Source organism: Cygnus atratus, chromosome 4 (genome assembly GCF_013377495.2).
Source record: "Cygnus atratus isolate AKBS03 ecotype Queensland, Australia chromosome 4, CAtr_DNAZoo_HiC_assembly, whole genome shotgun sequence".
NCBI classification, from domain to species: Eukaryota; Metazoa; Chordata; class Aves; order Anseriformes; family Anatidae; genus Cygnus; species Cygnus atratus.
Window position 1 is genome coordinate 68,857,707 of NC_066365.1, and position 16,935 is coordinate 68,874,641.

The 16,935-nt window shown below is 42.3% G+C and overlaps 1 protein-coding gene across 1 annotated transcript in view; it reads left to right on the plus strand.

Annotated features, from left to right (window-relative positions):
* POLN (DNA polymerase nu) overlaps positions 1 to 748 on the plus strand; it is a 99,493-nt gene extending 98,745 nt beyond the window's left edge. The window contains 1 exon segment of the mRNA XM_050710576.1: positions 673 to 748. Coding sequence (XP_050566533.1) covers positions 673 to 741 — 69 coding nt within the window. The 3' untranslated portion in view covers positions 742 to 748.
* Positions 749 to 16,935: the final 16,187 nt, after the last annotated feature.

The following is a 16,935-nucleotide window of genomic DNA, read 5'->3' on the forward strand; positions in this document are numbered from 1 at the left end:
ATTTTAATATGGAAGAAAAATGTCATTAAAGTAGAACACACATATCGTCTTAATGGGGAGATATTTCGTTTTCTTCTTTGAGGAAAAGGATCCTTTATCTTTGAAGTAGCTCCTTTTCCAAAATGTAGTCCTTGCTAATGAGGCAGCTTTCGTGTCAGGAAATCTACTGTGTAACAGAGCACTGGTAACTGCAAAACAAACTGAAATAAAACCAAAGCAACAACAAATACACCCCAGGACTGGAAAAGTGGATGGTAAAAAAAAAAGAAAGAAAACAAACAACAACAAAAAAGCAACCACAAAAACCCACAAAAGCCAGTATCTTTATGCATTATTGAAAAAGTTGCGAATTATAAATGCTATGGTTTTGGTTGCTCTTTTGAAAAGCATAATAAGATAAATTTTGCTTTGGACTTTAACATATTCCTTGCAATTCAGTTACATATATTTGCAATCTCAAAACTAAAGGATAACCTTAATTGTTAAGATATCTTAATAGTAATTATAATTATTACTAGATATGAAGAGCATTTCACACTGGATAGACATGTAATCTAGAGCAGTATCACCATCCAAAAGGAAAAGCAAAAATAGTAATCTTACTATAAGTGCTGTGTTTGTTTGTTTAAAACAATTTTTTTCTTTTTTCTTTTTTTTTTTTTTTTTTGACAGGTTCCCTTGAAAGTGATTCTTACCACTGGGAAATCATGGGGGTGTATGACAGAATTGCAGGAGATGTAAAGCAGTCATCGGGGATGTTATTCAGTACCCGTACACCTCATTGGCCTATGCTGATTCCTCACTGAATCACTAGGCAACAGCGCTGCTGGATCTTTCATAAGCACCTAATACTCTGCATGTGAATTTTTTTACTTCATTTTGTCTGTAGCCCTAGGCAACAGCAGTGAGATAAAACTGGTTTTTACCAGTTCATTGTGTTTCCTTTAGCCAAGGTAACCAGCAGGGAGCTGCTTTTGTTCAGAGCTAAATTACTACATGTAAGAAATGAAGCAAGACAATATTAACCCTTTGGGAACGCGACAAATATATTTGAGTTAGATGGATGTTTAGATTTTAATATTAAATATTTTGTGAAGTGATTGTGTAAAAATACTTCTAATCTGATGTTAGAAAGACACTATTTGAACTGTATCAGCAGCTGCTCAACTGTTGTGTTCAGCTTATTTTACACTTTGTGAGTAGACGGCGGCTGCTGGTATACTGAATGTTGTTTTCCACAGACTTAGAAAAGAGTTCCTTAGAAACTGAGAGTTTTTACCTTAATTTGTTTTTAGGATTTTAGAGTTAAAGCAAGTAAACAAAAACTGCATTAACTGCATTTAAAATAGCCAGATTGTTGCCAATACAATTAATTTTGAAATCCATTTGTACACTGTAGCCTTAGCATACTTTTGAGGAAGTATTATAGTTTTGTCTAATCTATTATTTTTATTACTGATGTAATGCTAAATATGGTTATATAAATTTGAGATTCAGACTTACAGTTTTTAGGATTCAGGCTTCTGCTTTAATATTTGGATTTATTATTGATATTTTGGTGTTCTGTAGAGTTTATTCTCTAAAGAAGTTTGTTTTATAAAACATCACTGGGTGCCAAATTCTGCCTCCATGATAGTTGAAGAAGAGACAATCCTCGAAGTCTACTAATTATTTAGAAGTTGAAGTCAAGCACAAAACTTTTACAAGATGTTCAGTATCTTTCAGCATTAGACCTCAAATGATCAAAGTAACATAATTTAAATTTTAAATGTGTATAGTTAAAGAAAGTTTGCAGCAGTTTTAATTTGTATCCTTAAAGAATCTTGCATTATGCGTAAAGGCATTAAACTATTAAACAACATTTTCTTATGTTGCATATTAATCATATGTCAGCTGAAATGAGTTAGTTGTTTCTAAAAATAGATCCTTATAGTTATAGAAGTAGTGGTGGTGATGTAAGGAAAATCAGAGCCTTCTGCATATTAATTGTGGGTCAGCTCTTTGGCTGGGGGGGTCCAGCCTGCGTGGCTGTGACACTGCACCAGGTCAGGCGAGCGGGGGGGCTGATTCCACCTTTCCAACAGAGAAGAGGTTGCGTTAATTTTCTTCTGCTTTTTGCCTGTTTAGATATTTATATGAATATATATATAAATGTTTTGAACTTGTTAAAATAAGTTAACTAGCTTATTTTGTTGGGTTTCTACGTACACACAATTACAAAAGGAATTTTCAAGCTTTCTGTGTTTGCACTGGCTTTGCATAGGTGTGAAACATTTCACTCCTCTTGAAGACCTACTGTTTTCAGGAGGCCTGTATTCCTGTATTTAGTAAGACTTCCTTCTCAAAGGCTACAGCACTAACCTTACTACTGTCGCCATTTTTTTTGTTTCCCCACTGATTTCCAGCTTGTGTGTTTCTTAGGGTGCATAGTTTAACTCAATAATGTATTTTTTCAAGTCCTGAAGAATATGAGGCTTACCCCTCAGCCTAATGAAAAACAAATACACACTTAAGAACATAAGGAACCTTGATCCTGACCTGTGGATTAATGTCTGAGCAAATACGGAACTATATAGAACATATGGAACAAATTTTCAGACACAGCCTTCACACAAGAATGTCAGTCACAGTTCTGCAGAGACATGCTCTTTGTACAGATTGTCATACAGTGGGTGAAGTTAATATTTTGTTCACCTTGTGTCCTAGAGAGTGCTTGTGATCTCCTCTGGGCTACAGGGTCGCCCTTTTACTTTTACAGCTTTTCTCTCAATTTGTATTTCCAAAAAGGAAGACAATCAACCAATAAGGGCACTGCTTTATCACATACACCTGAGGGCTCGCTTTGCATATACTGGTGTGAGGGCAAACGGCAAACAGATACAAGCTGGGGGGATTGTTCAAGACCAAGGTCTCAAGACTTGGTGCAGTTTGTGTCCCCACAACTTGCATGCCATGAACTCAAGATCTCTTTCTAGTACTCCAGATTCTCCAGTAACGAAACTGTGTTTTCTTCCAGTTGTAGACTGTGAGTGAATTCGCATAGAGAGATTTATTGTGTAGCTAGGTGGAGACCAGAGCTCTTTGATGTTGTGCATGTAATCATCGTCACACATTATAACTCATTGGATGTGTTCTTCAATCTTTTGTTCTCCACAAACAGCCAGATGGGTACCTAGTCCTCACTACCTGCCCTGTTCTGCTGTGTTAAGGTACAGATTTAGTGGGTTATTAGATCTCTCAGAACTCACAGAAGTGGGCCTCAAAGCTCCTGACTGGATCAGTTTCTAACAGATAAAATCCCAGATATCGAGAAGAGTGCTGACTGTCTGGGACAACTGCTTTGACTTTGCCATCCATTCCTGCTGCCTCCCATCCTGCACTGAAAGTAGGTTTTTGAAACAGTTGTGTTTTTCAAATTGTGGAAAAGAAGAAGTGTTTCTAGTGTTTGCTGTTAGTTTCCCAACAAGGTCCACTGGACAAGGCATCAGTTTTACACCACTTGTGCTGACCTATGTGTTGCTGTAAATTCATAGCAGTACAGTTTTTCCAAGCTACCCTGCAGCACGCCTGAATCTAAAGAGCCATTATACGGAAGCAAGGCCAGTCCTGACCACAGATTTCCTCCCAAACAAATACAGGTGAAAATGTTCTGTATTTGATGATTGCCAGGAATTCTTTTTGGGTGGCACAATAATTTCACACCAGTGAACCCTTATTATAATAAATGATGACCTTTTCAGGTTGTTTTGGTTTGGCGTGAAGGGGACTATAAAGCAAGGATAGGCTGGAGCGGGAGCAATCATAAGAGCCCTTTTCAACCCTTAAAACTCTCAGTCTGACCTCCAGAATGATTCCTTTTTCTCACAACCTATGAAATTGTACTGGAAGGGCAACAAACAGAGCTTCTGTTTGAAATACAGAACCCTACAGAAGCAGTGATCAAGGAGTGCGAGAAACATCACAGAAATGATGGGGAGAGGGGAATAGCTGGCTCGGCTTAGCTTCGGTGGGTGGAAATTTCCCTAATTGATTCTCTGAACACGGCAAGAACCCTATTGGAATTGCTTTATATCTTTGGCTTCAGTCACAGTTTTGTCTTTGGTGGCCTAAATCTTCCCTGAAATCATCTGCAAATCTTTTTGTTTGCTGGGGAAGGAGCACTGTTTGAAAACACTTTAATGTTTGTGAGAAATGTAACAGCAGAGCTATTTGCTGGCATTTTCATGGCTGTGGCATGACCAATACATATCTGCCCAGGCCTTGAATCTTTTTATGTCTACATACCACTGTGGAACAGTGGGACTCTGATCTTGAATGTCGGTCCAACTCGATAATAACCATAGCTCAAACACCAGTCTCAGATATTATGTGAGCAAGAGTGTTTACATGTGGGAAAAAAAGCGTATTGACATATTTTTTGAAAACTGAGAGTAGATTAAAAAGGTGGATCTGCTAGAGCATCCAGGACATCATTTACTCTTGGTAATGATGAAGAAAAACCCCTTAAAAGTAAACTCATTTCATATTTGGGAGTCCACAGAGCCAGATCTTGTTTAATCTGACTTGAAAATAAGGCCAAGGAATGGGATGAAGGTTGAATTATGCCTTCCAGATATATTTCCTCAGTGTCCTAAAATGTCTCTTCTGTCTTCCCTGTTAAAAACCAGACTAGGTAAAGCCCTGAATAACCCGGTCTTGTCCTCATTGCTGACCCCACTTTGAGCAGGAGGTTGGATGAGAGACCTCCTCAGGCCTCATCCAACTTAAACCTTCTATGATCCTCTGTCATTCTCCAGCTGAACAGCGGCAGTCATCTGGCTGCAAGACAAAACAGAGATTCCCTTCAGATATTCTGCTGTACCTCATTAAAGTAGACAGAGCTGCACCAGAAGAAGCCCCAGAAATGTTTGGGGATTTCATTCCTCCTTCCCACCTGTGTTGGCTGGTTCGGTGCCAGCATTTACTATATTTCCTGGCTCATGGGCTCACTTTGGGTTGGCAAACTTCCTTTTGGTATTAGCAGGTTGTCAGAAACATTCAAGGAGCGGAAACGAATCACTTCTCGTTTCTACCATTCTGCAATGGTTTTAGTAGGTAGAGTGTGTCTGGGGGTAAAAATAAGTTTCAATTATATGCTATCTTTGCTTTCCTGGGAATCTTCCACAGCCCGATCGGCTCTTTTCTACTGAAAACAGCAACCTACAATCAGCTTGTTCTCTTTAGACATCTCTGAAGTGCACTTCTACCACCCATTTTTGTAAGGCCTTCTCGTGTGATCGAGTGTGTATTTATTATCCTCTGCAAAGCCAGGCAATTTGTTATCCTCTCTGCTCTCTCAGTTGTACAGACTTGGGTTTTGAATTCTGGAGCTCCACCTTCCAGCTGAGCTTTCCAGATATTTGGTGTGTTTTTCCATGTCACCCTCTCCTTTCGGTACTAGTTACATGGCTAATATCTAGATTCTTTCTTACTCACCTTTTCTTTCTACACTGATTGTTTAATCCATTGCTTACCCTTCCTCTGCACTTCACAGGTACTGTTATTATCAGTAGTAAAACTCTATTAACTTCCCAAAAGATTTTTTAAAAGTTGCATAGTGCTCTTCCTCTAACCCTCATGCCCTCAGCTTGCCAACTTCATCCATTTGGCATAGCATTTATGCATTTATGAGATGATTTTCTGACTAACCAGGTTTTTACTGAAGTTGTTCATTTCACGACCAATTTTTCCATGGCATCAAAAATTGACTGAGGAAATTCTCTTTCTTTCCCCCCCCCCTTTTTTTTTTTTTTTGGCAGATTCATCTGCTATGCACACTGAATGTATCACTTTCTAGTTATTCAAAAGCATCGTGCATCAGGTTACAATCCTATTTTCCTATTTTTATATTAAACTGAGAGCTGTACTTAAATGTTTCTGAGAACCAGCCTCCATCCTCCCCACAAGTGGCTCCCACCTCTTACATTGCATTTCTGCTCTGAATTACTGTAAGTCTGAGGGGAATTAAGGATCTCCCTGGATTACCTTGGCCTCCTTGCACTGATCCATTCACCCAGCCGAGTCAAGAAATTAGTTCATTGCTGCTTTATCCTAAATGTCTTGCTGGTATCTTGTTAGGTGACGAACACAAGTCTCTTCAAGGCTTCTGCCAGAAGTTTTTCCCCTTCTTTTCTTAACTCTCAGCTGTGCCCTAAAGCCAGCTCAAATTCATGAGTGGTTCCAAACTGCGTATGAAGGACATCTATAAGAAATTTATTTCTTTACACTGAATAAATTCACAGTGGTTTGAAAGCTAGGCCACCCTACTTGCCTGCCAGCAATCCACATCTTTGTTTATCTTCCCGTCCATTCACTTGAACCGTGATGTTAAATTAAATAAGCTTCCCAGGGAGTTTTTCCTTTAAATATAATGAGCTTTTGTAACACTTGAGCTGGGAGAAGTCAACAGTTTCCCTTGGGGCCTCTGTGGGTCACAGATGAGGTTAAAAAAGTGTTGTAAATGCGGTGCTTTAGTCAGATTCTCTGGCCGAGTTGTGCTGCTTCTGGTATTATGGTTTGTGATACATGGGGTTTTTCTTTTGGAGCTGATTTTTTTTCACTTCTTTCACTCATTCTCATACGTGATCTAAACCTTAACCTCTCCCTGGCTTTCTTCACATCCCTTAACACCTCCTATTCCATCGTAATCAGGTTGGTAGTCACCTCTGTAATTCACCTTACCCTCTGGTCTTGGCCACTTATTGTTCCCAGACACACTTGTAGTTGTACAACAAAACAAACAGACACAGACAGACACAGACACAGATTTCTAGGTTGGAAGAGACCTCAAGATCATCGAGTCCAACCTCCGACCTAACACTAAGTACTCCACTAAACCATATCGCTAAGCTCTACATCTAAACGTCTTTTAAAGACCTCCAGGGATGGTGACTCCACCACCTCCCTGGGCAGCCCGTTCCAATGCTTAATAACCCTTTCGGTAAAGAAGTACTTCCTAACATCCAACCTAAAACTCCCCTGTCGCAACTTTCGCCCATTCCCCCTCGTCCTGTCACCAGGCACGTGGGAGAACAGACCAACCCCCACCTCACTACAGCCTCCTTTAAGGTACCTGTAGAGAGCGATAAGGTCGCCCCTGAGCCTCCTCTTCTCCAGGCTGAACAAGCCCAGCTCCCTCAGCCGCTCCTCGTAAGACTTGTTCTCCAGACCCCTCACCAGCTTGGTCGCCCTTCTCTGGACTCGCTCGAGCACGTCCATGTCCTTCCTGTAGCGAGGGGCCCAAAACTGAACACAGTACTCAAGGTGCGGCCTCACCAGAGCCGAGTACAGGGGCACAATCGCTTCCCTAGACCTGCTGGCCACACTGCTTCTTATACAGGCCAGGATGCTGTTGGCCTTCTTGGCCACCTGAGCACACTGCTGGCTCATATTCAGCCGACTATCAACCAATACTCCCAGGTCCTTCTTGGCCAGGCAGCTTTCCAGCCACTCATCTCCCAGCCTGTAGCGCTGCTTGGGGTTGTTGCACCCCAGGTGCAGGACCCGGCACTTGGCCTTGTTGAACTTCATACAGTTGACCTCAGCCCATTGGTCCAGCCTATCCAGATCCTCCTGCAGAGCCTTCCTGCCCTCGAGCAGATCGACACACGCACTTAGCTTGGTGTCATCTGCAAACTTACTGAGGGTGCACTGGACGCCCTCATCCAGATCATCGATAAAGATATTAAAGAGGACTGGCCCCAGTACCGAGCCCTGGGGGACACCACTAGTGACCAGCCTCCAACCAGATTTGACTCCATTCACCACAACTCTCTGGGCCCGGCTATCCAGCCAGTTTCTAACCCAGCGAAGCGTACGCCAGTCCAAGCCCCGAGCAGCCAGTTTCTTGAGGAGAATGTTGTGGGGAACGGTGTCAAAAGCCTTACTGAGGTCAAGGTAAACCACATCCACAGCCCTTCCCTCATCCACCAAGCGCGTCACTTTGTCATAGAAGGAGATCAGGTTCGTCAAGCAGGACCTGCCTTTCATAAACCCATGCTGACTGGGCCTGATCGCCTGCTTGCCCTGCAAGTGCCGCGTGATGACCCTCAAGATAATCTGCTCCATCAGCTTCCCTGGCACCGAGGTCAAACTGACAGGCCTATAGTTCCCTGGGTCTGCCCTCCGGCCCTTCTTATAGATGGGCGTCACATTGGCTAGCCGCCAGTCAACTGGGACCTCCCCCGATAGCCAGGACTGCCAATAAATGATGGAAAGTGGCTCGGCCAGCTCCTCCGCCAGTTCTTTCAGTACCCTCGGGTGCATCCCATCCGGCCCCATCGACTTGTGCACATCCAAGCTCCTTAGCAGGTCGCCAACCATTTCCTCATGAATAGCGAAGGCCACATCCTGCTCCCCATCCCCTTCCACCAGCTCAGGGCACTGGGTATCCAGAGAACAACCGGTATTGCCGCTAAAGACTGAGGCAAGGGCAGCATTAAGCACCTCAGCCTTTTCCTCATCCTTAGTAACTAGGTTTCCCCTCGCATCCAGTAAAGGATGGAGATTCTCCTTAGTCCTCCGTTTCGCGTTGATATACTTGTAAAAGGATTTTTTGTTGTCAAATTAACATTTGTGTCAAATTAACATTTCATGTTAATTCATCTCTCTCTCTCTCTTTTTTATTTATTTATTTATTTTTCCCTGTGAAGTTTCTGGATCTTGTTTATATTATTTTTGTAGAATTTAAGTAATATTTAATTCATTCTAGCCAACAGGTTTATTATTCAAGAGAATCTTAAAATAATAACATAAAATTAATAAAATGAAGCAATTCAGTGAGGATAAGTGCAAAACTTCACACGTAAGCAAAAACAAGTTGGCTACCAAATGCACACAACATTTTCCCAAAAATGTAGGGAGTAGAATAGCTTGGTAGGTATCAACTTCAGGAAAAGACTTGGGGATTTTTTGGTGTTTGCATAGTGAACAAGAATGGTGTAATCAATCCCTCCATTCTATTCAGCCCCAACCAGGGGTCAGCTGAGTGCTGTGCACAATTTTCAGACTACTTCTCAGAAAAAAAATGTGGAGCAAAAGGATTCCATAGGAGAGCAATAAGAATGATCAGAGGTGTAGACAACCTCACCTGCGAGGAAAGACTGAAAGAATTGAAGTTGTTTAACCTTGAGAAGGCTCAGGAGAGATCTGAAAGCAGTCATCCAGTGTGCAGTGGGCTGGCATGAAGAAGATGGTAATGAACTGTTCTATAGGTCCCCTGGAAATAAAATGAGTCAGGAGCCTAAGTTTCAGCAAGGTATAATAGGGAAGCAAGCCTTTATAATGAATGCTAATGACAATTAAGCCTTTGAGTGGACTTGAATAGAGTTTGTGGAATCTTTATTGCGGCACATTTCTAGAACAGGATAGACAAGTATCTGTCAGAAAACACTTGTGTTTAGTTGATCCTGCTTCAGGACAGGGAAAATGAATGAGTAGCCCGTCGGGATCCTTTCCAGCTCTAGTTCTGGCTGAGGGCAAGGTCTGGAGAACGGTGTGCCTATCATCGTAAAAAGTGCCACTGGGTCTTCGGTGACACCATCAACTCAGACCATCAGTTTATATCTCTAATACAGCGTGACGGTGCTGCCAATGCAACGTGTCTTCCTAGTTCTGGACAGGCTCTGTGCTAACAAGAAATAAATAAATCTCCCTGCCACACCTTCCTTTGAAGTTGGCTCTGACTGGAGTTGGGGTTTGGAGCAGACGACCCTCAGAGTCCTTACCAACCTGAACTATCCTGTGGGTCTAAATAACCACCAGGAGCAGACCTGAAGCACCTTGTGTTCCCACCGAGTTTAACTTTAAAGGATCTTGTTCTTTTGATCAAACGAAAAATAGGCCCCTACCTGCCATCACTGTTCATTGCCAGTTCCTTATAAATAGCCTTCATCTCTACCAGATATGCTTCGTACACGATGGTGTTCAGTTGGCCAAAGTTTTGATACAGCCCCTTTTACACGTAACATCTGGACCTATACGATCGTTCAAACCCAGCAATGTACAAATTAGGGTCTTTTCCCTAGAAACAAGTTACAAGGTCAGTAAGTCAAGAAGACTTAAAAACACTGCTCTCAGGTTCATTTGTAGGCAGCTTCTTAAGACTGGACAGGGAGTAAGGTTTGTCATCAGTCTTCCATTAAAAATTGTTGTGTTTCTTTCAATTTTGGGCAGCACCTAAAATTTCTTAAGATATTATTTTCCTGTATCTTCATATGCATAAGGTGCAAAATCAGAATTTTCTAGATTTTTTTTTTCCTTGCTTCAATTTTGAAAAAAAAAATGCCCCCCCCCCCAGAAAAAAAAAAAAAAGGCTTGGAGGATTATAGTACTCAGTACTATACGTGGTATATAACTGGTATATAACTGTCTGGTAGAACTCACAGCATCACTGTGAGACATCTGTGTGTTGATTTTTTGTCCTTTCACCCAGAAACAGTAAATGTTTCCTATCTGAAAGCTCTATTCAATAGCAGAACTATTGCTGTCTCTTTATTTGGGAGTAGGGAAATAGCAAAGCCACACGCCCATGACTTACCCAAGGGTGAGCACCAGGACAGATCCTCTGAAAGCCAGCAAGGCCTGGCTGGCAGAATCTGAACTGTATTCATTTCTGCTACCTGTGCGTGCAATGCTGTGCTTCATTCCCTTTTAGCTGGCCACAAACTGTATTTATGTAGCCCCCCCCAGCACAAACCCTGTTCTCCATTTCCTGCTCATGGCCTCGGTGTGCATGTCCTTGCCACACAGGGAGCTGTTCCAGTTTGTAAATAACCTATTGAGCTGGGCAATTTATCTTTGCTTATCTAGAAGTCCAGCTTGGGTCAAATGAACTCTTGACCCCTCTTTTCATCAGCTTTTAATATCAGGATTACTCAGCATTACTCAGCCTGGCAGGAGCAGCCGGAGCTGGCAGACTGTTGGTGTCACGGAGCATTTTTCGGATCAAATATACACTTAGCACGCCATAAAACGCTGAAGAACTAGCCTGTGTTTGGCAGCCCTCTGAATACCTAAGTAGCCTGTGGAAAAACAAAAACAAAACAAACAACAAAAAAAAACACCAAAATAATAATAAAATTAAAAATCTATGGACAGGAAATTGTGCCTCTGGGATTTAAGTGCATTCTTCTGGGACTCGCCGCCTGGTGTTTAATATTCATGGATTTTCCTTCTGGCACGGAGGAGGCAGTTCCTTCCTTCAAAAGGCAGCTAGAGCAATGGATGCTGCTGCTGCTCCTGTCCTTTTATCTGCAAAGTGTAGGAAACCTTTCTCCCTGAAAGGCTTTCAACATCCATCATCCACAGGAATGCACGAACCAGCAGATTACAGGATGTTCTGCCGAGGAGCTCTCTGTGCTCCCTCTTGGGGTTGGCCACCGCGTATGAACTAATCGATATTTGCTCTGCCAGAGACTGAGCTCAGAAGAAAAGAAAAGAGCACGGCTGTCTGGCCTCCAAGTTACTGTACCCTGTAGAAGACTTTGGTTCTGAGCATCAGTCCAGGGAATGCTTCACTCTTTTAAATGTCATTGTGTGCAAATCAGAACAAAGCAGAATTAACTCGCAGCTGTGTAATTGCCATAGGTACAACCTAGTGAAATACATATATTCTGCCAGTGAGCTTCAAGGCTTTTCCCTTTCAGCATCACTCCTGCATTACCCATCCTCCCTCTCCTTCTTCTTCGTGCTCCCCACTAATGCAGAGACAGGTGTGCCCCACTCCCCCTCCATCGCCTTCTGACTCAAGAGTGAGCATTTCTGCTATTTCAGTGTGATCTCTGTGCCTTAAAACTAATTTCTAGTTTTCTTATATTTCAGTCCTTTCAATAGATTATTTTTGCAGTAGGTGTTATTCACTCCCCCCTCCACCTCCTGCTCCTTTTCTCATTGATACTTCAGTACCTAGCAGCTGCCAATGACAGTTTTGGGTTTCTTAGCCTCAGGACATTCTTTTCCCAGTGACAGTGAAGTCTTTTTATACAAAATGTTCTTTTCCAAATCTGCCAGCTTTAAGTATTGTCCTGATTGTGATGCAGCTAAACACATTAGTAATAGTGGGGAAATTGTGGAATCCAAATCCTCTCACTGCCTACATAAACCCCACGTTGTAGACCAAGTGTTTGATCTGCACATATTCCCTTTCCCAGCCTTGAAGAGACGGCGAAGCAAACCATCATGTCACCTTCATAAAGCTATGGCATTAAAAGTCAGTTTTGAAAACCCTTCTTGATAGGCAATTGAAAAAAATGTGGGTTCCCTTCCCCAAAGACTCATGATATGAGAGAGTCCAGCAGGAAAAAGAGAGGTTAAGGGACGTTGGCATGGAAGAGACTGCACTCGGAAAGAGTGAGGATGCTACAAAGAGGCCTAGGTGTTTCTGCTCCCTGTAATTAATCAGATTACAGTAAGGGTTTGAACCCTTTGGTGCTGAGAATTTTGAACTCTGACATCAGTGCAAATGATGCTTGAGGGCAATCCAAAGCCCTCAAGCATCCTTTATGCTACAAAAACCTGCCTGGCATCCTCAGGAGGTGTAGAGAACCACACTGCAACAGGGGGTTGCTTCCAGCAGCCCTTCCAGAGCGTGCCTCGGAGCGCAGCACGATTTCTTGCCTGAGGTTTGAAATTTCACCTGAGCCACCGGGTCGGTGTACCTGTCCCCTTCCAGATGCCTTACTGCCTCAAGGCTGAGGCATTTCTCCTCGCTCCGTTCCTTGGGATAGCTCCTGATTTTTGCTTACAGAGAACCGAATTTTGGGGTCAGCTCCTTGTGAACTGTCCAGGCAGTCCTCTCACTCCATCAGCGTGGCACAGGGCGGTGAAAGGGCAGCCTCTGGCAGGGGCAGCAGTCACGGGCACACACAGGAGGCAATTACCAAGGCAGGCTGTGTCAGGTAGGTTTTGTAGGAAACGGTCTTACCTTTCTTGCTTTCTTTAGACTGAGATGCACCCGCACTGCAAGTGACATCTGACAGCCCACCCCAAAGGACTCCAGTGTTAGGCCCAGCAGATCTTTCATTCCCTTGTTTTTAAACAAATGTGAGGGCTGGAAATCAAAATAACCCCCTGGAAGCATTGGGCTTGTCATAGTTGGGACAGTTTGTGGGTAGAAGTAATAAATAGGCTTTATTAGCCTGAGCAGGATTGACAAAATACATGGCATTTACAAGTTAAATGTCTAACCCTGGTAGCGTTCCCAGAAATAATAACTGAGTAGGAAATAAATGCCTTTCCTTAATTAAAACATTTTACTAGGAAAATAACACTGCGATACGTATCTTACTTCAAAGAACTTCATGTCCCAGTAAGCTTAGCAAGGAGTTGCTACACCAAATTTCAGCAAGTGCTCCCATGCTCTTAACACGAGTTCCTTCGTGGCAGGGATTTGGGAGCTCAGGGGCTCAGATGCAGCAGAGTGGCCTGAAATGGTCTTCTCCAGCTTCTCTAGTGTGTAAATCTACAGCCTTTATTAAACTCATAGCTATATTTGGATATTTTATTCTTTGTTAGCATGTTCAGAGCATGGTGAATCCACAGCTCTTACATATCTGACATGGCTTTTTGTAGGGCCCGAGCTCCTGTGCTGGTCTCCCTTAAGACTTCTTTACATATGCAAAAAATGCTGAAAATCTGTGCGGAAGCGCTGGTGACAAATCCTTTGACACTGTGACATGATGAAGGAACAAACCATCTCAGTGAATAATTTTGCAGTTTATTAGCATTTGGAAGTGTTTGGATTAATTTTGCTTAAATGAATGACAAAGGAGCTGTTTTATCACCTACCCTGGTCATTTCACTACTATTTGTTCAATTGAAATCTATCTTTATTTTTAATTATGCATGGACGGGGCCCATTCCTAAGACCAGAAGTGCCATGACACTGATAATTAATTAAAAGGCTGCTGTGGAATCAGTAGATAATCATGTGACTGAGTTGTGCATCTCAGACATGTCCAGACTCTAGGAAGACAAACAATCCCTTTGCAGGAAAGGATATTCATTTTTTAGGCTACAGATCTCACAAGTGCTCAAGCTATCTGTGTGACTTCTTCAGATTTGCTATGCAAACACAATGTATAATAAACATAAATGACTCAGCCTGAGAGTAAGGGAGAAGACAACGATATTGCTTTGCCTCTCCAGCTTATTAGCTCCCCAAAGCTGTGCACACAGCCTGGTTCAAGTTGCCTAACCATAGGTGTCTCAAATGATAGTAGGTCCTTACATTTAGCTAACACAATCACGTATTTATAGAGATCTCACTTATCAAAAATAAGTGTTGTTATTGGAATGACAGTGAAAAACCAGCAAACTTCACTGAACGCAGTATTTCTGCAAGTCACAGTGAGGGCATCTTGCCAGGATGCCCAAAATCTCGAATCCTCCTCCTGAACACTGCACAGCCCTGACACATGAACCGGAATTGCAGTCGTCTTCCCCGTGGCCAGACTGAAGGGGTCCGCATGTGGTAATCATAGGGGTGATGTGACATTTAGGAGACTAACATTGCAATGATAAGAAGCTCAGAGTTAGCATCAGTGAGAACCCCCTCAGCCTTCTGAAAATTTAATAGCATATCAAAGACATTTTTCGCTGCAGTTTAATGTCCAAGGGCCAGCCATACAAGTTTTTGCTGACTGGGAGCCAAAGTAGAATGATGGATACTGGAAAGTTTTCAAACTATTTCAAACATTTTTAGAAACCAGTTTTCAGTGTGATTTCTTTCTTTCTTTCTTTCTTTCTTTTTCTTTCTTCCTTTTCCTTCCTTCCTTCCTTCCTTCCTTCCTTCCACTTTGTTATTTAAATGTAAATATCTTTATTAGTTGTTAGATGCCACACATGCCAAGTCTAACAATCATGAGAAGCCTGTTTTAGGCCTCATTCTTGCATTAGAGAATATTTTGAACAGGAAAGCTAATCTTTACAATATCTGTGAAGCAGAATCAAATAAAAATGTAATGTTTTATTCTTTTCTGTTGTTAACCTCAAAGCTGTTTCAGGTGATGTTTTGCTGAACATACTGCACTAAAATGAAAGGAAGAACTGCTTAGCTACCCTGCATTTGTGTCTATGTGTATTCCTGATGGGATTTACCTATGTGCAATCAGTGTGAGCCGGAGAAGGCTTGCCTTAGGGCGTCCACAGTGGCAGATATAAGCCTGCTCCCTCAGTATACGTCATTCTTGCAGCTTTAAGAGGCTTGGCACAAGGTCTCCCGCTTTGCATTCCTCTCAACCACCTTCTGAGCAGGAGCAAAAATTTATCCATTATCTGTGCAGGTGTTACACATAGCGTGAGGTCATTTTTCAGTGCAGGGGGCTTTCCTCAGACCAAAACAGTCTAAACAGGATTGACTACCCTCTTGGATAGAGGCTCATCTAGGGCTGTAAAAAAGAAAGAAGAAAATCCACATCTGAGAGCGAGTGCATCCAATCCTAAGTTCATTTTCAGACGATCCTCTTGGATCTGAAGGGTTGACCTTGCCCTTGATCTGGGATGCAGCAGCTCTGGGACCTCCCAGCCTTTAAAAGCAGGCGGAGGAGCTCATCACTGATGGGACACCACACCAAATGGTTCTCCACCTTACCTGCTAGACAAAGGACAGGAACAAGCATTTGTAACCATTTGCTCATCTTCTCCCCAAACACTCTTTGGTGCCGATGACGATAACAGCCTTCCTCGTGATCCATTTGGTGGTGAAGCCTGGTTCACTACTGAACCTTCTCCCGCTTCCCCTTGATGCTCTGCCAAAATGTCTACTTAGCGCACAATTACATATTTTTGTAGTCCTCTGTCTCCTTGCTTTTTCTTCTGTTCATTAAAAAAGTGCCTCAAGAAGCCAGGGCCTGTAAGACTAGGCATTTAATTTTTTCTCTTCTTTGCTTTTTGCTTCTTCTTTACCATTCCACAAAGAAGCAAGCACAAAAGAACAAAAGATTTATCTTGGAAGCCCTATTATTCATACAGAGGATCCTCTCCTGTGTCTGAGAAACAAGCTCTCTTCAGCTTAGAAAGTCATAGGAGCGTCTAAAACCATGAGATGTAAACTGAAGTAGTCCCTAAAGAATCTAATTTGAAAGAATTATCTTATGTTTTATGGCTATTATTCAGGGTTGCTGCAAGGCAAAATTTGAGTGATAACAAATAAAGAGGAGTCAAAGATAATTCAGTTTGCTGTAACCTTCCTTTCTTCTGTCCCTCCCTCCTACCTCTCTGTTGAGAAACCCAAATAAACAAGTTCTTTATTCTTCTTTTCCTACTCTATCAGTTCTCTCTTGTTTAGGAAAAAAAAAATCTAGCAGAGTAATTAGATTGTAATATAAATATCATTGGTGATCAATTGATTTTCACACTTCTGTGTAGTAGCTGAAGCCATGATGCAAGTAACTAAAGCAGGAGTGGGACCAGATTGTAAACCAAACAAGATTTTGCAAGTAATTTGTCTTTGCCCCAGCACCAAAACTTTGATTCTTTAACAACCATTTCAGATTATTTCCAGGAGAATTCTTCGCTATTAAAGCTTTAAGTTTTGGTGGCTGAATGCAATCAGTTACATTGAAAGCCCTGGTGAATATTGGCAGATAAAGCAAGCACTTTTTGTCCTGCAGCTTCCCCAAGTTCTCAGGTGCAATTAAGCTTTTCTAGCTAGACATCATGGTAGGATCTCACCTCGGGTGTTTATAGCGTAGACATCTACCACTGAGCTGGTCTAGACTCACCCTGCACTAGTCATTAGCGGAGAGAAATGAGCACTTCTAGAGCGTGATTCATCTGACGCTGCCTGGGACCTCCACATGAGGAGAAGATAAATCTCCCATTCCTCTTCTGTTATAACTGACCTGAGGTGTTGAATTTGGTTTATTGAAGCTGAAAATGCAGTCAAACAGAGGGAAA